This window comes from Lampris incognitus, chromosome 6 (assembly GCF_029633865.1).
Source record: "Lampris incognitus isolate fLamInc1 chromosome 6, fLamInc1.hap2, whole genome shotgun sequence".
In the NCBI taxonomy this organism is placed as follows: domain Eukaryota; kingdom Metazoa; phylum Chordata; class Actinopteri; order Lampriformes; family Lampridae; genus Lampris; species Lampris incognitus.
Genome location: NC_079216.1, coordinates 61,810,768 through 61,835,664, shown reverse-complemented (window position 1 = coordinate 61,835,664; position 24,897 = coordinate 61,810,768). Strand labels below are relative to the sequence as shown.

At 45.1% G+C, this 24,897-nt stretch overlaps 1 protein-coding gene across 6 annotated transcripts; it reads right to left on the bottom strand.

The window, feature by feature from the left end:
* Positions 1–5,276: 5,276 nt before the first annotated feature.
* LOC130114076 (tropomyosin alpha-1 chain) lies at positions 5,277–20,657 on the bottom strand. 6 transcript variants are annotated; one of them, XM_056281827.1, is made up of 10 exons: positions 20,403–20,657; positions 19,857–19,982; positions 19,530–19,655; positions 16,174–16,307; positions 15,566–15,683; positions 15,063–15,133; positions 14,183–14,258; positions 13,896–13,958; positions 13,698–13,767; positions 5,277–6,255 (listed from the first exon to the last, which is right to left on the bottom strand). In XM_056281827.1, the coding sequence occupies exons 1-10, from the start codon at positions 20,514–20,516 to the stop codon at positions 6,173–6,175; spliced, it is 981 nt and encodes a 326-aa protein (XP_056137802.1). In that variant the 5' UTR covers positions 20,517–20,657; the 3' UTR covers positions 5,277–6,172. The 6 variants fall into 6 exon arrangements, with proteins under 6 accessions (XP_056137802.1, XP_056137801.1, XP_056137799.1 ...); XM_056281825.1 differs by lacking the exons at positions 5,277–6,255; positions 19,530–19,655 and adding exons at positions 11,416–11,640; positions 12,874–12,952; XM_056281822.1 differs by lacking the exons at positions 5,277–6,255; positions 19,857–19,982 and adding exons at positions 11,416–11,640; positions 12,874–12,952.
* Between the last annotated feature and the right edge of the window lie 4,240 nt (positions 20,658–24,897).

Here is a 24,897-nt window from a genome sequence, read left to right as displayed (position 1 = left end):
GCTGAGAAGCGAGGAGAGTGTGTTAAGGTGGAAGGAGTACTTTGAGGCAGGCATGGCTCCAGGATTTCAGTTTTGGGTGGGCCAGGCCAATGATGGATGGGCCTGGAATTCCCTAGGGGGGTCCGGGGGCATGCTCCCCCGGAAGAAATTTTTTCAATATTGATAATTTAAATGCATCAATTTGGTGCATTTTGAGACCAAAATCGAGAAGGATAGAATAACAAATGTAATCACAAAAAAACCCTCATAATTCATGCACCATTGACAAAAATGAGCCAAAATGTTAAAAATTACTCAGTGCAAAATATATATTGCTTGAACAGCAGCAGTACCATCACTTGCCAACGTTGAAAGCCAGTGAGTGACCATTTTGAACTATAATTCTATCACTGACCGACCAATGGAGGGCGCAACAGGTCTGTGACCTGTTGACAAAGATGCAATACACTAATAAAATAAACAACATATTTTGGATTAAAATGGATAAAGGTGACATGTTTGCAACACATACCTGGGGCTGAATCCTCCACTCGCGACGAGGTGGAGGAGGATGCACTAGCATCCATGCTGCTTGTACTAGCATGATCCATACTGCTGCTGCTAGCATAATCCGTGCTGCTGGTGCTAGCATCCTGAGGTGGCGGAGAGGAAGAGCGTGGAGTTGTGGATACCAACTCTTGGTCATCTCCTGGTTGCAGTGACGACTCCGAGTCTGACATCGTTCGTGCACGTTTAAAGAACTTAAACAAAGTTGGTTGCGCCATAGCCCACACCCACATACGGTAGCATAGCCGACCGCTTATATGTTTTCGTGAAAAAAAGCAACGCTTGGTATGGCAGTTGGAACTAGCCTAGCCTATCCCGCCGGCGTCGAACATCACATCCCGTGTCTCATGAACTTGCTTGCACATGAACATCAACATATAAAATTATGTTTATAAAAACTATTTTTAGCACAAAATCATGCGATTATTGGCTGATTTCGAATCATTTATGACTAAATGAAAATTTTTAAAAAATAATATATATTTTTTTTTGGGTAGGAAAATTGTAGGGTGGGCCCGGTGAAAAGTGGGCGGGCCTAGGACCGTCAGGCCCACCCATAACGCCGTGCCTGCTTTGAGAGGGTGATGAACGAAGAAAATGAGGGAGAGAGAAGGTTGGATGGTGTAGGGATAGTGAGTCAGGAAGTGCGGTGGATTAGCAGGAGGAAGTGAGGGCAACTATGAAGAGGATGAAGAGTGGAAAGGCAGTTGGTCCAGTTGACATACTTGTGGAGGTATGGAGATGTTTAGGAGAGATGGCAGTGGAGTTTTTAACTAGATTGTTTAACACAATCTTGGAAAGTGAGAGGATGCCTGAGGAGTGCAGAAGAAGCATACTGGTACCGATTTTCAAGAATAAGGGGATGTGCAGAACTGTAGCAACTACAGAGGTATAAAGTTGATTAGCCACAGCATGAAGATATGGGAAAAAGTAATAGAAGCTAGGTTAAGAGGAGATGTGACAATTAGTGAGCAGCAGTATGGTTTCATGCGACGAAAGAGCACTACAGATACGATGTTTGCTTTGAGAATGTTGATTGGGAAGTATAGAGAAGGCCAGAAGGAGTTGTGGGAGCCAAGTTACATTTATATGTTTAGTTCTATACATAAGCGCAGTCTGTATTGGGTTAATAGCTTACGTAAACTGAGATAAGTGATTTCATTGAACAAGTTAATTTAAGAGTAGTTGTTAAGTCAGCTAATAATCATTTGATTTAATTCATGTTGATGTAAGCATGATATTTTGTAAAAGGCAACACTGAACTTTCTTTTAGAACGGTGATTTAGGTTACTGTCGCTTTAAGACATGGGTCTTATGGTTTTACGAAGGGAGCCAGAGAGAGAACATTTTGTTTTGTGGAGTTGAAGCCAAGCAGTGACCGAGCCACACGTGGTTCTTACCATAGTACAGTTGCTGATTAAGGAGAACTTAACTTTGAATATTCCTGTAAGAAGATACTACAACCTGTGGAATAAAAATATTTGTTTTATCCTTTCTTACATTGGAGTCCTGTGGAAGTTTTATCCTTTTCAAGTTAACGTACACGAGTTAAGTCCAGGCAATCGTTGAGCTTCAACCCCCACAGGAGTTACATTGTGTCGTTGTGGATTTAGAGAACGCATATGACAGGGTGCCGAGAGAGGAGGTGTGGTATTGTATGAGAAAGTCGGGAGTTGCAGAGAAGTATGTAGGAATAGTGCAGGATATGTATGAGGGAAGTGTGACAATGGTGAGGTGTGCGGTTGGAATGACAGATGGGTTCAAGGTGGAGGTGGGATTACATCAAGGATCGGCTCTTAGCCCTTTCTTGTTTGCGATGGTGATGGACAGGTTGCCGGACAAGATCAGGCAGGAGTCTCCATGGACGATGATGTTCGCGGATGACATTGTGATCTGAAGCGAGAGTAGGGTGCAGGTCGAGGAGAGCCTGGAGAGGTGGAGGTATGCACTGGAGAGAAGAGGAATGAAAGTCAGTAGGAGCAAGACGGAATACCTATGCGTGAATGAGAGAGAGGACAGTGGAATGGTCAGGATGCAAGGAGTGGAGGTGACAAAGGCATTTGAGTTTAAATACTTGGGGTCAACTGTCCAAAGTAACGGGGAGTGCAGTAGAGAGGTGAAAAAGAGAGTGCAGGCAGGTTGGAGTGGGTGGAGAAGTGTGTCAGGAGTGATTTGCGACAGAAGGGTATCAGCAAGAGTTAAAGGGAAAGTTTACAAGATGGTTGTGAGACCAGCTATGTTATATGGTTTGGAGACAGTGGCACTGACGAAAAGACAGGAGGTGGAGCTGGAGGTGGCAGAGTTGAAGATGCTAAGATTTTCACTGGGAGTAACGAAGAAGGACAGGATTAGGAATGATTATATTAGAGGGACCGCTCAGGTTGGACGGTTTGGAGACAAAGCAAGAGAGGCAAGATTGAGATGGTTTGGACATGTGTGGAGGAGAGATGCTGAGTATATTGGGAGAAGGATGCTGAATATGGAGCTGCCAGGGAAGAGGAGAAGAGGAAGGCTAAAGAGGAGGTTTATGGATGTGGTGAGGGAAGACATGCAGGTGGCTGGTGTGACAGAGGAAGACGCAGAAGACAGGAAGAAATGGAAACGGATGATCCGCTGTGGCGGCTCCTAACGGGAGCAGCCGAAAGTAGTAGTAGTAGTAGATGTATGAGGGAAGTGTGATAGTGGTGAGGTGTGCGGTTGGAACGACAGATGGGTTCAAGGTGGAGGTGGGATTACATCAAGGATCGGCTCTGAGCCCTCTCTTATTTGCAGTGGTGGTGGATAGGTTGACGGACGAGATCAGGCAGGAGTCTCCGTGGACTATGATGTTTGCGGATGACATTGTGATCTGTAGCGAGAGTAGGGTGCTGGTTGAGGAGAGCCTGGAGAGGTGGAGGTATGCACTGGAGAGAAGAGGAATGAAAGTCAGTAGGCGCAAGATGGAATACATGTGCTACATGTGCGCGAATGAGAGGGCGGACAGTGGAATGGTGAGGATGCAAGGAGTAGAGGTGATGAAGGCGTACGAGTTTAAATACTGGGGGTCAAATGTCCAAAGTAATGGGGAGTGCAGAATAGAGGTAAAGAAGAGAGTGCAGGCAGGGTGGAGTGGATGGAGAAGAGTGTCAGGAGTGATTTGCAACAGTAATACTAGTAGATTATTATTATTATCATCAGTGCTGCAGAATTCTGGATGACTTGAAGTCAGTGACCAGTTTGTTGGGGATGCCTGCCAGGATCGCATTGCAGTAGTCAGTGCATAATGTGAGCAAAGCATTGACTTCTGTGGAGTGTTGTGTTAAAACAGGGTATAGTCTGGAGATGTTTCGCAGATGGAAAAAGACAATCCGGGAGACATCGTTTATATGACTGGAAAAGGAAAGGGTACAGGACAACACCAAGGCTCTTAGCCTGAGCGGAGACAGGTATGGTGGCTCCAGCAATGGGGAGTGAGTAAATATTCGTTTTTGAGAGTGTAGATTTAGCGCCAATGAGAAGTAGCTCAGTTTTACTGCTGTTGAATTTCAGATAATTGTTAGTCATCCATATCTGTATATCATGGAGACATGCAGTGAAGGTACTGGAGGAGAGAGTGGAAGTGGGCTTAGTGGACACAAAGCTGTGTATCCTCAGCATAGCAGTGGAAATGGATACCATAGTGCTGGAAGATGTTGCCAAGAGGGAAGAGGTAAATAATAAACACGGGTGGCCCCAACACTGAACCCTGTGGAAATCCATAAGTAACGATCAATGCCCACCTCCAGTTTCTGCCCATCAGTGGTCAAGTCCCCGCAGGTGAAACACATGTTGAACCTGTCGAAGTAGCACTGCAAGTACTTCTGAAATCACTCTGGGACATGGTAGGTCTTCAGTGTAGCTTTCTGTAGCTTGTGGGGTATACTGTCCACTGTACAACTTTGACAATTAAATCTCAAACGGCTTTTCCATTTTACTTTTAATAGTCATTGAACGGCCATACGGGTATGTGAAAATGAAAATGCACATTGGACTGTTTCATTTTCATTTTTACTCAGATAACATGCATGCGGAAAATTATAATTTCTATTGTAGAATTACATTTTTTTTCACGTTTACGTCATCATTTTAATATAGTCCCCTATAGGCTTCCATATAAATGATTTCTAAGTAGATAATGTATCCACCACTGTACCTGTAACCTTTTCCTCCCACTGTGTCAAATGTCATGCAGAGACACAAACACAATGTGCGAAGAAATTTCTTTTACGTTTTTTCTTACCTCGTGTTAACTTGAGCATCTTTCACCTCTCACTCATTTACACACAAATAAACAAAAAAAAAACAAGGCTCTCCACAACTTCCATGGTATGTATGACAATGGTCTTGGGGAAGGTCACACAACAGTCCCTCAAGCTCCAGTTAGCACTTAAAAAAAAAGGCAGTGGGGAAAAGAAATAAGTAATACGAGTATATACAAAACAACTTTATCGGTCATGCCTTCAAAAGTAGTCCAGCACTGCAGCCAACGTGAAAAAGGAGCTAAGATTAATGTAATATAAATGGGGGGGGGCAGATCTGGCTTGAGGGAGAGTTTGCAAATTTCAAACAAGGTTAATATGCTTTGCATGATATGCAAACAGTCCCTTTCAAAGTTTCTGTACTCACAATGAAATGTATTGAATACAAACTATTCATGGCATGTAGTTGACTTTGCAGGTTGTACATGGGCAGCCAATTCAACAACAGAAAAGTTAGAAAATCTCAAATATGTGCTTTTATTTATTTAAATTCTTTGTTTTTACATTTCAGATACGATATACATTTGAAACATCCACAAATAAAATAATGGTAAAAAGAAATAATGCACAACCATATGACTGAAATCATAACTTTAAGGTCAGATGAAAATTGAAACGGATTTCAAACAGACGAGTGGAAGGTGTTGGCAAGGCGAGGTCATACATGGTACTGAGATCTAATTCAAGAGAAAAAGGAAAAAAAAACAACATTTTGGTATGAGGAAAGTCCTCTTCTAACCAATAGTACATGTTGGCACCAGATTAAAATAGACAAAGACAACATGGAGTTTAGACCCCTCCAAAAGGTTTTCTCAAACTGCTCGATACAGTAGCACCAGTACACATAAGACATCCATAGTATACTTTTGAGAAAACTTGGGGTGGGGTGGGAGGCAGGCGATATTAAAATTAAGTGCAAAATTTATCCACTTTGTTCTTTAATACACCTGTGTGATATGGGCTCAGGTTGAAACAAGGATGTAAAACAAAATTTGTAACAAATGGCTCGTCATATCACTAGGTAATTTGTCAAAATTCTTAAAGCTTAATGATATATTGATGGCTGCAAAACAGAGACATTGCATGAATAAAATTAGCTTGCAAAAAAAAAAAAGTTTCTCGTTTTGTGCTTCTTTAAGAGAAGAATTTGAAACCTTCCATCGTGCTTTGCTACTAGATCAGGTTCCATTGAAGGAAAGATGGTGTAATAAGATTCGCATCTGGCTGTATGTTCTCTTTCCCAACCAAGGATGGAACGAGGCTTTATATCAAGCAAGGCGTGAGTACAAAAAGCCCAAACCACAGTGTTGTGTGAATGCATGTGTGTACAATAGGGGAGGGGGGACACTTCACATGTTATTGAGTTCCATTAGAGTCTGGTCCAGCATCTGGTGCATATCAAGGTTCTCTTCTTTAGCATGTGACAGTTTCTCTGTTAGGACACCAAATAAAAGATTATTAAAAACCACACAAACGAGGACAAGTGAGCTAGTTTATTTGCTTGCTTTAATGTTAAAGCTAGCTACATAACTCAGGTCAGTTTGCAAATTTTAGTAGAATTTAAACCACATTATTTAAAAGTAAAAAAGTTTTTTTTTTATTTTATTTTTTTAGATTACACAAGCTCAGGTGTAAGCAGCTATACAGTGTTAAGCCTTCAACAAAGCCTACAAAAAAACCACAAAATGGTCAAAATACCCACAATATATACAAGTTTTCACAAATTTATCCCACATGCACAAACTGATCAAACACGCATGCACGCACAGATGCACACACACACACACACACACAAATAAATGGGACATTCACTCGGTTTAGTCTTCATTCAAGGCCAGCCTTAGTTCATTAGTGAGAAGTCGGTTTTTCTCAATTCGCCGGGAGAGGCGATCTTTGCAGTCAGACAGCAAGTAAGAGAAGAGAAGAGAAAGAAGAAAAGTCAGAGGAAAACTGGAGACAAGCAGAGAATCTGGCAACCCCTGTTGGCACCTACCTTATATACACACGTCAAGAAGATGTATATTTCTTTCTCATCAGTGTGTATTTCTAAAAACATTCTGAACATTTGAAAGGCCTTAAAAATCCAACAAACACTGCAGATTAAATGATTCTTCCAGTGTTCTTGTTCTTACTTTTCTACCAGCAATGCTTATTTTTCATTTCTGCAGAGGTAGACAAGACAGCATGCAGAGATCGAACAGGGTGAGCAGAGCGGAGTCAAGACAGCCAGCACAGTGAGCCCCGGGTATGTCATAAATGATTTGAAATGAATTTTAAAAAAAAATTATGTATTCTTCAGCTGGGTGAGATGTGTGTAAAAATTGAGTAATTCTGTTAAGGGGCATTATGGTATAAAAAGGCCCTATCCAGTACATCTTCCCTTATACAAAAAATATTGTAGTGTTCACTGCTATTAAAGATCACACTTAAGAACTTATAACTGAACGTTGTCTTTATTCTCAGCTGCTGTCGGCCACAACAATGCCATACAGACCGCCATTATCTCAACAACTCACAGGTCGTCTCCCTCTCAAATGAAAAACCAGTAAGTAACCAGCAGGCCAGCCCCCCCCCCCCTCTACTCCACCAACCAAAGGCATGCACACTGACCAACATAACATGCATTCCTGTGATTGGCAGAGAGCAGGATTGACTCTGCTAATCGGTCTCCCAACAGTACAGGGTTGCTACACTACCCCCCCCTACAAAGTTCCTCGTCCTCGAGGGACAAACAAAGTCCCCTCTCGGGAATCCCTGATAAAGCACATCATTTACTTTTTGTTTTTTTTAATTAGGAAGAACTGGGTAGACTACTGTCACTTCTAGTGAGACCAGGGTGCATTCTTGTCCTCTCCAGGAACCAAGGGTCTCACTACTATTTCCAATTCCCAGAGGGGTCATATAAAGTCTCTGAAGTGACTTGGAGGCCTCCTCTGCCTTTGTGGACATGCCACCTGGGGGGCTGGAGACAAGGGAACAGGGACCGAAGACTCAAGCCACTGGAGGGGGGACAAAGAAAGTGGAGGTAGGTGACTCAGTCACTGGCGGGCGGCTGCCGCCCTGTGAGTCCGGGGACGAGGACAGGGTTGCCAGGAGAAATGATGAGAAGGCTGGGGACACAGTCTCTGGAGCCCCCTGCGTTGCCACAGGGAAGATGGCAGGGGAGTGAGCAGGCAATGAGGGGGAAGGGGGGGGGGGTATCAGCATCCCCGATGTCTGTGGGGAAGAACCCCCTCTGTAAGGAGCCAGTCTGTCGCTATGCAGTGCCAGTACTCTGCAAGGGCCCACCCACTGACTGTTGAGCTTAGGGCACCAGCCTTTTTTTCGCTGAGGGCTGTAGACCCAGACCAGCTTTCCAGCCAGAAAGTGCCTCCCTTGGGTCCTCAAATCGTAGTTCCTTTTTTGCCTCACACCGGGTCTCTGGTACTGCTCCCATGCAAAAACATACCACAGTTCTTCCTCCATACCTCCCTTACTGCAGACAGCATCCCCTTCTCCCTCGTCTGGGCCTCGGGACAGGGCTGGAACGGAGTGGCTCATGCTGGGGGTGATGGAGGGGGACTTGCACCGAGTGGGTCTCACAGAAGAATGAAATGAGGGGGGTTGCTGAAAACAGTCTCCACTGCACTAGCGGCTAGTGTGAAAAGTCTTGACAGGAGGCATGGTAGGGATGTCAGCAGGGGCCATAGTGACAGCAGGCCCTCCTTTGAAGCTCAGTGTGCCTCCTTCTAGGTCCACACCAGGTGACGCACCAACCTGCCCCCTACAGTCACAGTCAACATGCCTTTGCCTTTCAGAGGTGCTTGCTTGCCTGTGTGCAGTCACAGTAGTGGGCTCAAACTGAGCCCAGCCCAGCACCAAATCTGGTCTCACCAAGATTATGGATGACCCTGTGTAGAGTGGAGCAGGACACCCCCTCTATTGTGACAGGGCCATAACAACCACAACCATAACCCAACACAAGTACGCCGCACCGCGATGACAGGCTCCAGACATGATCATCTGCTATTCTGCTATATTCTGTGGGGAGTGGAGCTTGGCCCCACAAGCTGTGCCGTTGGGCTCCTCCTGTCATGGTGTGGCTTGAGAAAACAGGATTGGAGCTGGGGTCTGCATATCCCTCTCTATGTGGTCCATTTCCCTGAGCCCTTGGTGACTTGGGGCTCCCTGACTAAATGCCCCGACTGACCAAATCCCCAGCAGACCCTGGGGCCTGGGTGTGGCCTGTGTGCTGTCAGTAGCGATACAGTCAGCCACCCATGCTGGCCTCCCTCTCTCTGAGGAGCACTCCCCTGCAGCCCTCACAGCAGGTGGGCTTTCCTTGTGACAGTTCCCAGCAGCCACACCCTACAACAAACTCTCCCGCTCTCCACAGCCACCTATCTCTAAGGCTGCCTGCACAGTCTGTGGATGCTGCAGCTTTACCTAGACATGCAAGTCAGTGGGAAAGAGAGCTCTGATGAACTGGTCCAGCTCGCTCTGTACCTCTGGGGGCATATTTGCATATGCCCGCCGTGTCAGGCTCTCTATATCGTTGGCCAACAACCGCAGCAGCTCCCCAGATTTTCGGCATCGATTACACAGTTCATTATGCAGGAGTTCAGGCTGTAAACACTGTCCAAACCACCTCTACAGGGCCCCCACTAAAGCCCCATAACTACATCTGGGCTAAGCAGCATGAGACAGGACAGATCGTCTGAGAGGCACAAAGCCAGCTGTAGTGCTTTAGTCTCCATCGACCACCCTCTCTACCTGGGCTAAAAGTTCAAATTGGGCATGGAATGCCTCCCAGTCTGACCTACTGGAATACTTGGGCATTTTCACTGCTGTGACAGCTTCTGGGTGATGGGTGCCGCCATGTTTGTTTACATCTTGAGCCTTGACCTGCCCACATCCGGTGGAAGAAGAAACAGCACGAAACACCGATGAGGGAGTCATGCCCGCATCAGCAGCCATCCTCACCGCAGGCTCCCTCAGGCGATTCTTCACCTCACATGTAGCTCTCCTGAGCTCCCTGGTCATGTCCTCTGACCAACCACATGCGCCTTCCTCCTCTCCATCTCTCCTTCCATCCCACCATAGCAATCCATGACAAGCAGCTAGCTAACCAGCCAACTCACTGACACCAAATGCTAGGCTAGCTCCCCGGCAGGAATGCTCCACTTCTGACACCAGCTGTAGCGTTCACCGCTATTAAAGATCACACTTAGAGAACTTATAACTGACCATTGTCTTCATTCTCGGCTGTTGTCAGCCATGGCCACGCTGTACAGACCGCCATTATCTCAACTCACAGGTTGTCTCCCTCTCAAACAAAAAACAACAAAAGTAACCAGCGGGCCAGCCCTCCCCCCCTCTGCTCCACCAACCACAGGCATGCACACTGACTGACATAACATGCATTAATTCCTGTGATTGGCAGAGAGCGGGGGGATGATAGACTGACACCGCTAATCAGAACTCCCAACAGTGCAGTTCATTGAAAACCAAATGCAATGCTTATAGAAGACCAGTGTGCTCAAGACAAAGTCAAAGACATGCATTTTAAAGTTAATACTGCTGCCTGCCCCCTTGACCAAGGCGATGACAAAAAACTACACTTGATCCCAGGGTGCTACACTGCCCACTGCTTCTAGTGTGTGTGTGTGTGTAGAGGAAGGGTTAAATCAGAGAATGAACTTCATTGTATGCATGTACACTGACAATAAAATAGCTTCTTCTAAAGTATGTGGTCATTACTGGCCTATTTGTGGCCAAAACTGGTCCAGCAGTTCAGGGCCTACCAAGAAGCTAGCTCAACTATTGTTCAGCAGTCTTAAAAGCACCAATTTGAACAGACGCCCCCCCCACTTTTCTTTAAAGGATTAAAAAAAAAATTCTTTGGTCTGGACTAAGAATCCTGACTGCTACAGTTTTAAGTTTTGGTGTTGATGGAAATTCTGTTTTTAATCTTTAATAAAAACACCCAGAAAGTATGAATCTATATTTATTTAAATAAATGACAGTATACCATATAGCATACAAAGACCATGTGTCATCGTCAGCACTGGTATCTCCACTGGGAGTCAAACGTTCCTTTTCATCCATGTGTCCTACAGCGCTGCACTTCATTACCCACCAATCTACCTGACCGCAGTCTTCCCATTAACAATCATTCTTCCTTTTTCCAAAAACACGGCAGAATCCTCTATTCCTCCCACAGTATTTAGTGCTAAAAAGTGCTTGCATGCATTGATTCCAAATGCTAGAGGAGCAGACAAGTCAGCTTGTCTCCCAAGTACAAGTAGGTGTTTTAGCTACTGTGGTTGAAGTACTGCTGTGGCAGTCCTAATAGCTCATCTTCAAATTTCAAATGGAAAAAAAAAAGAAAAACATGAAATGTAAAGTAGTCAAACTGAGAAACTGTGCCAAGAAAAAAAGTTATGCGTCACTGCTTGATGGTTCCCTCATATGTTCAAAAAAAAAAAAACAGAAGCAATGAAATACATAAATTAAAATTAAGGCTTCCTGGTTTTATTAGAGCCACTTAAAAATAAATAGAAATGGAAAAGAACAAGAACAACCAAAAGACAGTAAAGAGATACAGCTTACATAGAAGGAAGGACATTTATTTTTCTTTACACAACACAGAAAGATTCTAGGATTCTGTACAAGAGATGGGATGCGACTAACGTTGACATGAGAGTGAAAACATGGTGGGTGGGGGGGAGGAAAGCAAAGACTGAAAGGGGAAGGGAAATGGAGAGAAGGCTGGAGAGAGCAGACTGATACCGCTCAGCCGGCAGAAGGCGTCTTTGACGAGGTGTAAACAATTTATCTGTGTAGAAGAGAAGAAGTACAGTGAACAGCAAGTCTGGGTGGGGGTGGATGAAAGAAAAAAAAAGTCGAAATATACCACAGCACTCCGGAGCTACAGGAGTCACAGCACGGCACAATGTAACCACAATGCATCGCTGAAATGCATTGAAAGGTGAAACAGACTGACAACTCAAAGGCAAACGCAGAGACTGAATCAACCCCGACTCAGAACAGATACAAAGCTTTCTGTTGAGTCATGGGGGGAGTCCTAGACGGTGCAACTCGTGCATCTCTCACAGCTAGGCTGCATCTTGGGGGGGGGGGGCAAAGTCAATCCAAATAGTTTGGGAGTTCAACCAGGATGAAGCTAGACTTGTGAAAGTTCACCTTCAAAATTGGTATAGTAATGTTACTACGAAAAAAAGCACTCTCACAAGGACATGGGGGCGGGCCTTTCTTCTAGACAGAAGTAGACCATATTAGTAGTAGAAATGGGTGAAACCTGATGAACAGGAAGTTAACAAAACATCATCCAGAACAGAGCGAATCAGTAAGCTACATTGGAATGCTCTAACTGCTCCACATGCTTTTAGTCGAGATATCAAAATATTCAGAATATTTTGAAATAAAACAATGCCTTAGTATTAATAACATACAAACTTAAAGATGAATGTACAATATTTTTCAAGTCAAAAGTAACAAACGTCGCAAAATGCGTAATCAACAAATAGATTTGTAAACAGCAAAGCTCCCACTCTGACTGTGTTCTGTCCATACAAGACATGACTCCGGGTCTACTAACTGCGCACAGAAATAATTTAAAATGGTTGCTTTCACAAAGCACGCATTGAAAAGCCACAATGGGAAGTAAGAGAGGAAACCACTGGGTGAGCGAGTTGTAGTTAGGGCTTCATTGTTGCTATTCGACCCCTGGATCAACGGTGTCACAGACGTGGAACGCCGTACTGCCAATTCCAAGACTTAACGTAAGTGTTATACTTGATTAAAAAAAAAACCCAAAAAAAGAAAACCCTGTAACTGCTCAGTTGGACAAGCCATTAAAGAAAAGTAGGAACAGAACCAGTAGAAGCAGAGAGTTGTCATGGTGGGTACACGGGAATTTGTGGGTGACAGGCCGGGTGAGATGGCTGGAGAGTCGGGATTACAAGGTGCAGGGAAAAGTAGGTAGGGGGGGGTCTGAGGATGGGAGGGGTGACAACGGCACAAACGGACACAGCAAGCAGAGAATTACATGGAGGTCATGTCGTTGAGGGCATGGTCCAGCTCCTCGCTGATGGCCTTGTACTTCAGTTTCTGAGCATACAACTCATCTATTGGTGGGCGAGGGCCATGGATAGAGGAGGACGCATGGTAAGAGTGGGGGCAGAGAGGAAAAGCAGGAGAAGGGTGGAGCATCCGGGCCATCAGCAAGACAGAGCAGTGACACAACAAACAGGCAAAAGGAGGCAGAGAAGGAGAGATGCACATGGACAAAATGGAAAAAAAGAGGAAAAAATAAGTTATACCAGAAGATGGCAGAACAGAATTGCAACATGGCACTGACTCAGCACCAACAGGAAGTGGAGCTCTCATTTCATTAGTCTACATCCACAGGCCTCACAATTACTATGAAAGTCTTATAAAACATTTTTTGAACTACATGGCTGAATTACTGTGAGCCCTTGCTGTAAATCAGCGTGAGGGACAGGTGATCCTATGCTTACACAGCAGGGCGAGTGAGCCGTGTTGCCAGCATTACATGCTCTGATAACATTCCCCTCTATGGGATCCAAACCTTTATCAAATAACCCCTAATGCAAAGATAACGAATGCCACAGAGGATTTATGGGTGGGTTTGAAAATGGCAGTAATGAAAATGGGGAAAGCAGGAAAAAGTTTTAAAGCCAAGGAGAATAAGGCTGAGAGAGGAAAATAAGATCTTCAGAAAGTATTATTAACTACATACCCAAATACCACAAATTAAATCGACTGGCCTTGTAACGTACAATCAAAAATGCTGACTGAGTACCATTCGGAGATGAGGGGGAAACATTTTTTTTTTCCAGAAAATCATACCTTCCAAGTCATCAATGGTCTTCTCAAGCTTGGCTACTGATCTCTCAGCAAACTCAGCACGAGTCTCAGCCTGTAGTGGAGAGACAGATTCATAAGAGCCAGAGTCTCGGCACCCACTCTGTAACACTGCTCCCATAGCCCTTGTAAAGTACTCTGGCCTCTGGCCAACATCCCCAGATAAGGCCTTGTTAAACTTGCCTCCTTCAGCTTGTCGGTGAGGACCTTGATCTCCTCCTCATACTTGTCCTCCTTCTGTGAGTACTGTGGGACAAAAACAGAGATAAGAGTCAAACACACGGACAGGAGAGGGCTGCTCCTGTACCAGTATGCTGGAAATTACAAGCTGTATTTCTCACACATATAGGTAGGCCTTATGAAATAACACAATGTGTGTCCGGTTCTCCAGGTTCCTCTGCTCCCCATCCATTAAGGCCAGAAAGTAGGTGAGGGATTTGCGGCATGTACAGGGCTGGAGCCACACTTACCTTCTCGGCCTGGGCCTCCAGTGACTTCAGGTTGTTGGTCACAGTTTTCAGCTCTTCCTCAAGTTCAGAGCATTTGCTGGTGTTTCAAATGAAGGGGTAAGGTGCAGAGAAGAAGGGGATAAAGGAAAACATGACAAAAAGGATTGTGTGTAGGGGGGCAAGAACAGGGAGACAAGAGGTAGACACAAAAAATGTAGAGGAAAAAAAAGGGGGGGGGAGAGGAAACATAATAAGAACTAAGGGAAGTAAGAATAGAAAGAACCCTAAGTATCCCATAGTCACAACAGAGCAGGAATGTGACACACAGAGTAGACTTTAAAGCCATGCTTAGGAGAGTGCAGTTTTACTTTCAAGACTTTGAAAGCTTTGCAAAGTGACCGTCATTGTGGGGTGTTGTTCTTGCACAATTCCTGCCAGGTTAGAGGGGAGTCTGATAGACCCCGAATAAGAAGAGCACAAAGGAGGAAAAGAACTACAAGCACAGTGAGGAAGACACAGGCTTCATTCAACAAAGTGAATGAAAGTTACACATAAGCAGTCACACATAAGCAGTCACTTATCAAACACACAACCATATATAGTGTATGTCTACTGTTACCTTTGAAACTGAGGAGTTCAGTGATTTTATGCTTTGCTCCAAAGATTCTAGCTTCTCCTCCACTCTCCGAGCCAGTCTGTTAGTAGGTGTGGCACATGAAAAGCCAAACCCATTCAAACCAGGACGACATGCAAATTAGCAGCACATGCAATAAGAGGAGAGCATTGAGCAAAATTTAAACTGGTTGCGTGCTTTGTGTTATGGCATTAAAAATCTGGACTTCAAATATCCGCATACAAGCAAGTTAAAGTGCAGATGGCACACAGAAGCGTAATGGCTTACCCTTCTGAAAGCTCAGCACGCTCCTCTGTGCGCTCCAGGTCACCCTCAATGATCACCAGCTTACGGGCAACCTTTAAGTGCAGCACATCAATATGTTAAGAACAATCAATGCACTATAACTTGGGCAAATGCAGCTCCTGGGGTTAACTAGGAGGACATTCTTTGAAAAAGAGGTGGTGGTCTTAACACCATTTTCTATGTAAAAACAGAACAAATCAAATATAATTGTATCTACTCAAACTTTTAAGAAACAGTACATGTGTATGTTAGAAGATTGAGCTCACATTTCAACTGATGAAATGGAGAATTGTGGTTGCACAAGCCCACAACTACAAATAACTAAAAAAAAACCTCTCCCAACTGTCTATTGATTATAGAGACTGCCAATGTACTGTGTATCACGCCACAAAATTGGCATCGGTTTGTTTGATTGCAACAAGTCAGTATGTGGTAGCTCCTCAATAGCAACAGCCAAATGGGCTGCCAGGAGCTGAGAAACTCGCCTCCTCATATTTGCGGTCAGCCTCCTCAGCAATGTGTTTGGCCTCCTTCAGCTGGATCTCCTGCAGCTCCATCTTCTCCTCGTCCTTCATGGCCCTGTTCTCAATGACCTTCATGCCTCTGTATGAGTAAACAACAGGTGAGATGTGTTAGGAGTCAATTCCAATCTGGGCCCTGGTATGACACAATCAAGATAACAGGCCCTGGCACGCTGAAAGAACCTAGGGACGACCAGATGGACGACAGTCTCCCAGAGGGCTCTGATGCCCAATGTACATTAATACTACCTGGGGAATTTTTAACATCCTCTTTTCAAAGTCAAGGGCTTGCAGCTTTCTGGTGTTGGGGGAATTCAGAACAGCTTAAGCTTTGAAACAACAGAAAAGGACTGCATGCTGTCTTGTATCAGCTACTGTGGTGTGATTCGTCTGGGATTAAAGCCCCACAGCACAGTGGGGGTGGGGTTTATAGCCAAAAACAAAGGGACAGAAACAGCCTCATGGCTTCTTTATCCCCCCCGAACCACCTGGTCCCTGCAGGCACAGGACAAGAGGAACATGGTCAGAGAGCAAAGGTTTAGTTTAATTCTCTGCCGCTAAAAATAACCGACCTCTCGCTCTCATCAGCAGCCTTCTCAGCCTCCTCCAGCTTGGTCAGGGCAGTGGCCAGACGCTCCTGAGCACGATCCAACTCCTCCTCAACCAGCTGGATACGTCTGTTAAGGGAAGCGACATCGCCCTCAGCCTAGGAAGAGAAGACCAGCATGTTAGGAAAGCCCCGAGGTCGCCAATTCTTGATGGACCAGGATTTCACATGTGCATGCTCACATTCATACTCTGATGCACCAGATATGATCAAGAGACAAGCATCAACACAAAGAATGCAGGTGGCTTTTTTGATTTTTCAGTTCACTTGGCTGGTTCATGTCATCTAATGTCCAGTAGCGTGTTTAATCGCAATGGTCTCAACAAGTATCACCTGTTGAGAAAAAGCCAAGGGCCTTCTCAGATGGATTCCTGATGCTCCTCACTGGCTATAATGATGACAAGGGCCCTGGCTAAAAGGTTAAATACCTTTCTTAATTACTAGGCCCCAGAGAGAACATTAACAAGGCCCGAGGCTAAATGCTGAGGACAATTAGCTTCAATGACTGTTCATACAACCAGCTTAGGCCCAAGATCCCCATGGATGCATTTTAGTAGAATTTAACCGTCTCATATGGCCAGTAGGACTATTTGCAGAACACTTCTAAGTAGATGATGAGCTATTAATTGCAGTGAAATGTTCCTTTACAGCAAGGAAAACATCAACATAGCAATTAGAACGTTACAGAGGTTGTGGCTGTATAAACATCTGAAAATGGGAACCAAATCCCTTCACCTGCGTCTGCTTCTACACTCCTGATCTTCATTATATATTTTAGTATCCAACATGGGGCGCGCTTGATTTAACTAAAGGCTCTAGAAACAAGCGTGGTTAATGAGTCGTCACACTCCACAATTCTCAACAATTCTTGCAACTCCACAATTCTTGCAAGTTACTTCCTGGTAGCCCACCTTGTGCAGACTTTATTATAGTTTGCCGTTCAGGGTCAAAGTGCATCTCAAATTGCACTACAGCTTGTGAATAAACCTAAAAAAAAGTGCTCGAGGGAAATAAATCCATCATATCAACAAATGTTGGTTTCTTCTCTACCGCCAAAGTATCTAGTGTTTTCTTTTATACAGACGCTCATACTGAGCCGACGAGACGGCAAGATATACTTCCCGTTCTGTGCGGATGAGGCCACAGTATGTTCACACCAGAGGGAAATGCTTTTCTACTTGTATGCGAAACTGCCTTGTCCTTATATGGACAAATTATAAGCCTCACGGGACATAAGCTAACAGAGCAGGCCATAAAAATGTCAATACCACAGCCGGATTTCTTCGTTGAAAAGGTATTACCCCCCCCCCCCCCAAAAAAAGAAATCACGTCTGAATCGTCTTACTACTTTACACGATACGGACTCCGCTCTACCGCAGTGGCGAAGTCAGATCTTATCTGCGACAAAGTGCACAAGAGTCTGCAGCGCTACTATCAGAACGGGGTGATGCGACATGGCACGATGGTTCAGCTGGTGCCGGCGTCAGCAGCTGACCAGCCTCACACGCGCACGCCATCGGTATGATCCGTGTTCGTGGTCAGGAATAGCCGTTTCACAAACAGAAACAGAGAAGAAAAAGCATGGTTTTTAAGCTCACCAGGCTACCAAAGCGGACCTGGCGGTGCAACGCACGGTAGTTTTACAGCACTGCCGTGCACAAAGGAACACGTTCCGCTACGTCGGCGCAACCTGCACAAGTTCAAGCTGTTGCACGAACGGGAGACGATGCCGAGACGTGACATTCGCAAGGCTCGTTTCCCCCCCCCTCCCCCTCCCCCTCGGCGTTCAAGCGTCAGCTTGCTTGGGGTTAAGCATGCTTACTTCTTCTCTGGTTTTCCTCTCCAGGGCCAACTCTCTCTGCAATCGCTCGGCTCTGTCTTCGGCACCGTCTGCTTGGTCTTGCAGCGATTTTATCTTTCGTTTGACTGCCTCCAGGGATGTCGAGCCGGCCATTCTGTCAAGCGCGAGCACAAGGCGCTAACCGCTACGGGAGGATTTCCTCGAAGCTGGCATAGGGCGAAGCGACGCCCCGCAATGCACAAATGGGACTACGTGAAGATGGGGCTGAACGCTACGGCGGCTTTTTAAAGACGCACTCGGCGGCGGCGTGCGCGTGTGTGTTTGGGTCATTAAGTTACAGCGCACGCCGAATAAACCTCCAGAAACGTCGTTGTGATCCGCTGGCAGTTGTTTAGGTTTACGTCCCGTCGCCCCCTAAAATAAAAGACGAAATTGATTTGTCTGTTGTAACAATTGCTTCGTTAACGGCAAAGACACGCCCAGTTAAATAGCATCAGCATCAGCTCCGGCTGCGATGAATTGGATCACAGCGCCCCCCGGAGGTCAACTACTGACAGTACAAGTGTGTGAAACCCGTTCACGGCTCCTTCGGTTGATAATGACCCTTGGGACGTAACTTTTCTCTCCGAGGAAATGTTAATTGATCACAAAGACACTATGTGAATCCGAAATGGTTAGTCACACAAGCACAAACCGGTGTTCTTACTCCCTCTAGTGTACAAGTCTATCAATTAAGTCAACCCAAACAGGACCCGTAGCCTTGCTGCGACTACAGGATTATTTTAACAAAATTATTTATTTATCCGCTTACTTATGCATTCATTCCTGTTTTTTTTAATTCAATGATTGATTTATGTGTTGTTTTTTAAAAAAAAAATTCCCGCCATTTTCAAAAGGAACTATTCCGTAGCAAGCAAGGGGCGCAGCCGGGAGACGCGAGCTCCGTGTTGCCCATATAAAGCTGTGCGCTATATTTATCCAAGGCGCTTCCTCTGAGCTCTCTTCAGAAGTCTGCTGTCTCTATGAAAACATCTTCTTGAACGAAAGCCCCACTGGACTGAAACACATCTAAATGTGTAAAATATATCACTCCATAGTTTTTTTTCTGGGGGAAAAAAAACCAAACCCCTGCACAGATGTGTATTTCACTTGCACAGACGGCGGCGAGCCTGTCTTGCTTTCTTTGTGTTGACTTGTGAGTGACTGTGCATGGTGGCAAATGACAGAAAATAGGAAAGGACGGTTCAACAACAATGGGACATCGGTCTGTTTGAGCTTCTGTTGCCAATGAGGTGCGGGGCGTGAGACACCCACCTGTTCAGGTTAATCGGGATGCGGGATAAGGTCTTTGTTTCACCTATGGTGCATATTTGAAGCGCACCCTCAAAGAGACGAGTCCCGGTGGTGTTGCGCCGTCATTTCGTAAAATAGCACAGTGACGTGGAAAAAGGTGCAAGAAGAAGCTCGCTGGAAGCGACGGTCGCGGTTGCGCAGGGGGCCTACCCCGCTCTAGTACTTACGTCGGTGGCTTTCTTCTCAGCCAGCTCAAGTTTCTCCTGGGCATCTTTAAGAGCCTCGGAGTACTTGTCCAGCTCATCCTCGGTTCCCTTCAGCTTCTTCTGCAGAGCTACCAGGTCGTCCTCGAGCTGAGGTGCGTTTTTTTTTATAGCGTGGGCAGGTTCAAGAGGTGATCAGCGGGGAAACAGCGTGTGGGGCGTGAAGGAGGGAGTGCAGAGAGACGGACAGACAGGCAGAGAGACAGACAGACAGACAGACAGACAGACAGAGAGAAAGAAAGAAAGAAAGCAGAAAAGTTAGAGGAAGTCATGCAAGTCCAGCCAAAGTACCTTGGTGGCGACCTCCTCGGCGCTCAGCAGCTTTTCCTCGGCTGTCTGGAACTCCTCAAACAGTTTATCTCTCTCGTCCTCGGTAACGCGCAATTTCTTTTCCAACTCTCTCATATCATCCTCTAACTAGACACGTGCACATGGGAGGAATATGGTCAAGTTTAACAGGGCATCAACAGCACGCACACTCAGTTACACATCAACACTGTCAACACGCCCTGCGGTTAATCACTTGCTACCGTCAAATAAGGATTAACGTGACTATTATGGAGATCATCAGTTGCCCCCCCCCAAAAAAAAGTTGATAAAGATTTACAATACCCCCCCCCCTCCCCAAATCGAGGGGGTGAAAAAAAACCACTTTTAAATACATTTTCGGGTCGAATCCTTATCTGGAATTATCCACGACAGCAATAAATCCGTATATCCTAGAGGGGGGATCCATTATAGCCGGCGGGCGCGCCGGTAGGCTACCGCGAGGGCATGCCGGTACTCCTGCCGTTCGCTACCGATCTTTCTGGGATTTGCCAAGAAAGACATGCCGACCTGTTTGCTTCTGTCCTCCGCTGCCTTCTTGTCTCCCTCGGCCTGCTCTGCTCTGTCCAAGGCGTTTTCCTTGTCGAGCTTGAGCATCTGCATCTTCTTCTTGATGGCATCCATGGCTGCTTATTGTTTTGTTAGGCTGCACCTAAACGTCCAAAAGAAACCAAGGCGAGAGAGAGGGGGAGAGAGAGAGAGAGGAGAGAGAGAGAGCGTCTGTGCCTAACTGAACGCTAAGCTGGAGTGCAAGCTCTTCCTGACTGTGCCCTGTCAAATATGTACTTTCAAAGGGGGGGCGACTGAATTCCTCCGGACATCCAATACTTTTTTTCGGAGCAGGCGTGTGGGGGTGCCGTCAGTGTGCCCCGTCTTTTTTTAAGGATCTGCTCTGCGATTCGTCGCCTGCCAGACATTTGACTATGGGTATGCCTATATATGGGGTCTGGTGGGCAAAGCCAACCGTATTCGCCGGAAAGACGTCTAATTGCGAATGTAATAAAAGCCATTAAGTGGTCTGCGAATATTAGAGTGAGCACCTCTGTATAGGCTGGTGGATGGATGCATGGATGGATGGATGCATGGGTGGATGGATGGATGCATGCACGGATGCATGCATGGATGGACGGATGCATTGATGCATGCATGCGTCATTACTTTTTTCTTTTTTTTGCTTTGGAGTTGTGACGGCATTGGTGTACAGTATGGTTTAATTTGGCACGTTTACAGAAACAAACAAACAAACAAACAAAGGATAGCATTTTGGTAGCTTGTGTTTCTATGCAGTGCATTATGTGGTTATTAAATTTCCCACATTGCCAAAAAAAACTGAACAGTTTTGTTTTTCATGTGTCAACTATTTCTCCTTTCACCCACTGACCGGCTGGGATCTGGACCACGGGCAGCTGGACTGCTGCTCTATGTGACAGTTTACACAGGCTTCGGTGATCTTACTGCTATTAGCGTGTGTGTGTGTGTGTGTGTGTGTGTGTGTGTGTGTGTGTGTGTGTGTGTGTGTGTGTGTGTGTGTGTGTGTGTGTATGTGTGTGTGTAAGCTTATGTCTGTGTAAGAGTGTGGGCCAAGCCAGCTCCTCTGGGATGTATTGTATTAGCGCAGGTCAATTTTGCTATTCTGAGGAGCTGCTGTTGGTGAGAGACCAACGCCAAAGAGGCCCTCGAGGCATTGTTCACAATCTGAGCGGCATGGGGTAGTAAGTTGTGTACCTGATAATGCATCAAGTATCCTCTTTGTAAACTGTTGATTTGTCAGTTGGCTGTGGCCCGGATGGCCTCTGTGGCCGAGTCAAGCAAAGTGGGATTTGTACCTCAGTTACACCAAGTGAGCATCCGGTGGATTTGGGATGATAGACGTGCCAACTGCCTTTCAGACTACTTGTGATGAAACATTTGATTGATTTTTTATTTTTCCTTGCAAATTTTAAGCGTTACATGTAAGCGCTACGTGCACAGTCTAGCTGACGTTACAGCATCGGTTTACAGTTCTGTGCTAAGTGACTGAGACATAAGTATATGTCATTTAATTTCTAGATTAATTGAATAAGTTTTTGGATAACATTTTTTTTGACATTTTACATGTTGATGCACCAAGCCACTGAGAAAGGTTTAAAGATACACGACTTGTTGCTGAGGACATACTGAGTCTCTTCTGGTCTTAGCACAAATTCTCAAGTAGATATTTTTAGGATAGCCTTCTCATTCATGCACCTGCCCCGGTCTGTAAAATGGAACCAAGACACTGCCAAGTGGCCAAGGCCTACCACTAATAGTTGTGTCCCTAAAATAATCTGTCTATAGTACCTATAATGTCACCCATATGCTTTTACTCTGTTTTATAGATCATCATTACTACAAATATGTCTTATGTAAAATATTTCTTTCCCACTAACAGCTTATATAAGCCCATATTTATTAGACTGTTTGCTTGAGTAGATAAAACTGACATCGAGGCAACAGCAGAGCGTGGCAGGATCAGGCATGGTGTGTCTTATTTGTTTAGCATGTTGCGTTACAATAGGCCCAGTTATTCCATAGTGCCCGGACAATGAAGTTTGAGAAATGCCAGACTTCGAGCGAGGGGAGCAGAAAAGCGAAATCCTTCTGATTGTCTTCTGTGCCGTGCCAGCCCCGTGTTGCAATAATAGATGGGCGCTTGTATAAATGTGATCAGCAGGGAAAACTACTTGGCACAAATTCTTATTTCTGCCTGCTTTTTCCTCCTCTGGCTCAGACCAGCAGTCGTCGTCCACACATATGGCTTAAAGATCAGGGCTCTGCAGAACTTCTTTTTATTTATTTACCACACATCCACTGCAAATATTTGTTTTTAATGATTTAATGAGACCAAATTAACTGCAGCTTTTAAAATTATATGACCACAGCAACACACACACGCACACATGCAAGCATGCACACGCACACACACACATGCTTCCATGCATAAAACGCATATCATATATACAAATATACAAATACATTTTATTACTTGGGGGGGAGAAAAAATGTAGTTTGACTGACCCTAATTGTCTGTACAGTTATTTCCCCAGCAGAGCGCTAATGGGAAGTTAGCGATGGCATGCTGGATTAACTGTGGCATTCAGGGAATGAAAATAAGCCCTATTTTGTTTTCAACCAACATATCAAGAGAGTAAAAACAGCTCACGGTGCCGTTTGATTCACAGAGTCATGAACCCGTTTCTCCGTCTCAACATTGTCGGAGGGCTCCTGCCTTTCGTATTTAGATTCCTGCAGGAAAATGAAAGAATGCAATACAGTACTCACACCTTGTCACGGCATTTCATATACAATTGACAGTAAAAAGGATTTAAGGGGTGCTTAGGTTTTCCTTAATGTGACTGCATTTTAGGCCATGACAAACTCTTCCAGCACAATAGTCTCGCGTTAGCAGTTTTTCAGCCGCGATGACTTTCTGGGACGACGGCGTGTTTCTTTTTCCCCGCCACGAAAATCCTCCAAAGGTATAATTTTGTGCCGTCTGGAAACAAACTGCTTCTCAAGGCTTACTGGAGCCTCTTTTCAGAGCAACGCGCGACGGGTTTTACTTGTTTGGACATTAACAGTGGAAAGTGTAAACAAACTTATAGTATATAGTCCCTTCTTTGGTGCAAAACATAAAATTAGAAATATATTTCATGCAAATTTGGATAATGAATGAAAAAGGCTTGCTTTCCAGAACAATGTATGATCAAGTCAGCTCATTTTTTCAGTTTTAATCTTTGCTTTTAGTACTCCTACTCTCTCTCTCTCTCTCTCTCTCTCTCTCTCTCTCTCTCTCTCTCTCTCTCTCTCTCTCTCTCTCCCTCTCTCATTCCAGCAGTCACTCCATCCACTAAGTGGATCTTGTACTGTCTGCATGGGGGAGCTGACAAATGGTTGTTAGCGGAGGCTTTGTCCGGGTCCGGGAGGAAACAGCATGCCACACATGCAGGAGATTACCATGCATCAACCAGGAATTGTCACAATATTTGCGCTTAGTGTTAGACAGCTGAGATATTCTGACTACATTATCTAACTTTATCTGATCCGAAATTCATCACCCCGGGCTTACAATATGTCTGGCTGTAAGCAGAGGCCCTGTAGAAGGCCAACTGATGCTTTTTTTGGGGGATAAATCAGGAATTTGTCGGCTAGCTGTGGCTGTGGACATCACTCACCTCTTCAGATAAGGTGAAAATTGAGTGAAAACAATTCTATCCAATTCTAGAGACAAGTTACTGACAAGGGATCGACACTTGGAAGGTTTTCCATTAGTCTTTATATTAAAACTATTGTCACTGTCTCAGCTAATCTAGCGGGGTAATCTCCCCTTGTTTATGTGGAACGTCCGGTCCTCTTGTTGTTACTCAGGGAGGAGCTGAGCTCTGCTTGGCTGGTCTGCCGAAGAACATGTTTGTGTAAGAGGACTCTTGAGAGAGAAGCTAGGGGTTTTAATCTTGGCTAAAACGCTACTAAATTATACGAGTTTCGCTGCTTCTGTGGAAACTCGGTCAAAATGCTTTTCTGCCACACAGAACGGGTAGTGCTGGGTCCTTATCTGGGAAACAGAAGCTTTAACATTGGTGGTTTTTCTCTTGACAAAAGTTTTCCTTGTTGTGCATGCAGGCCTATTGGTCTACACTAACACCATACAAGTGAGTCACCATCCGGAGCCGAGTAGTGAGTAAATACAGTATTAGGGGTAGCTTTGTCCTAGTCTTGAGATCTCTGAGAAGCAGTGTTAATGGGCTCCAGCACCGCCAAATACCATCTGAGGATTTCTACAGACATGGGCCAGATATTTATAGAGTCCCTCAACTCTCAGCTACAGTAACCCATGGGATTAGATGGCTCCTTGCAGGGGCATATTAATTTAGCACAGCAAATAGGGAGAGGGGACCCCAGGAGGGTGCAACCCAAGCCATAACCTTAGTGCAGCTATTGCCCTAATGTCATTTCAATCAGGGGAGACGTAGTGAATGAAGTAAAG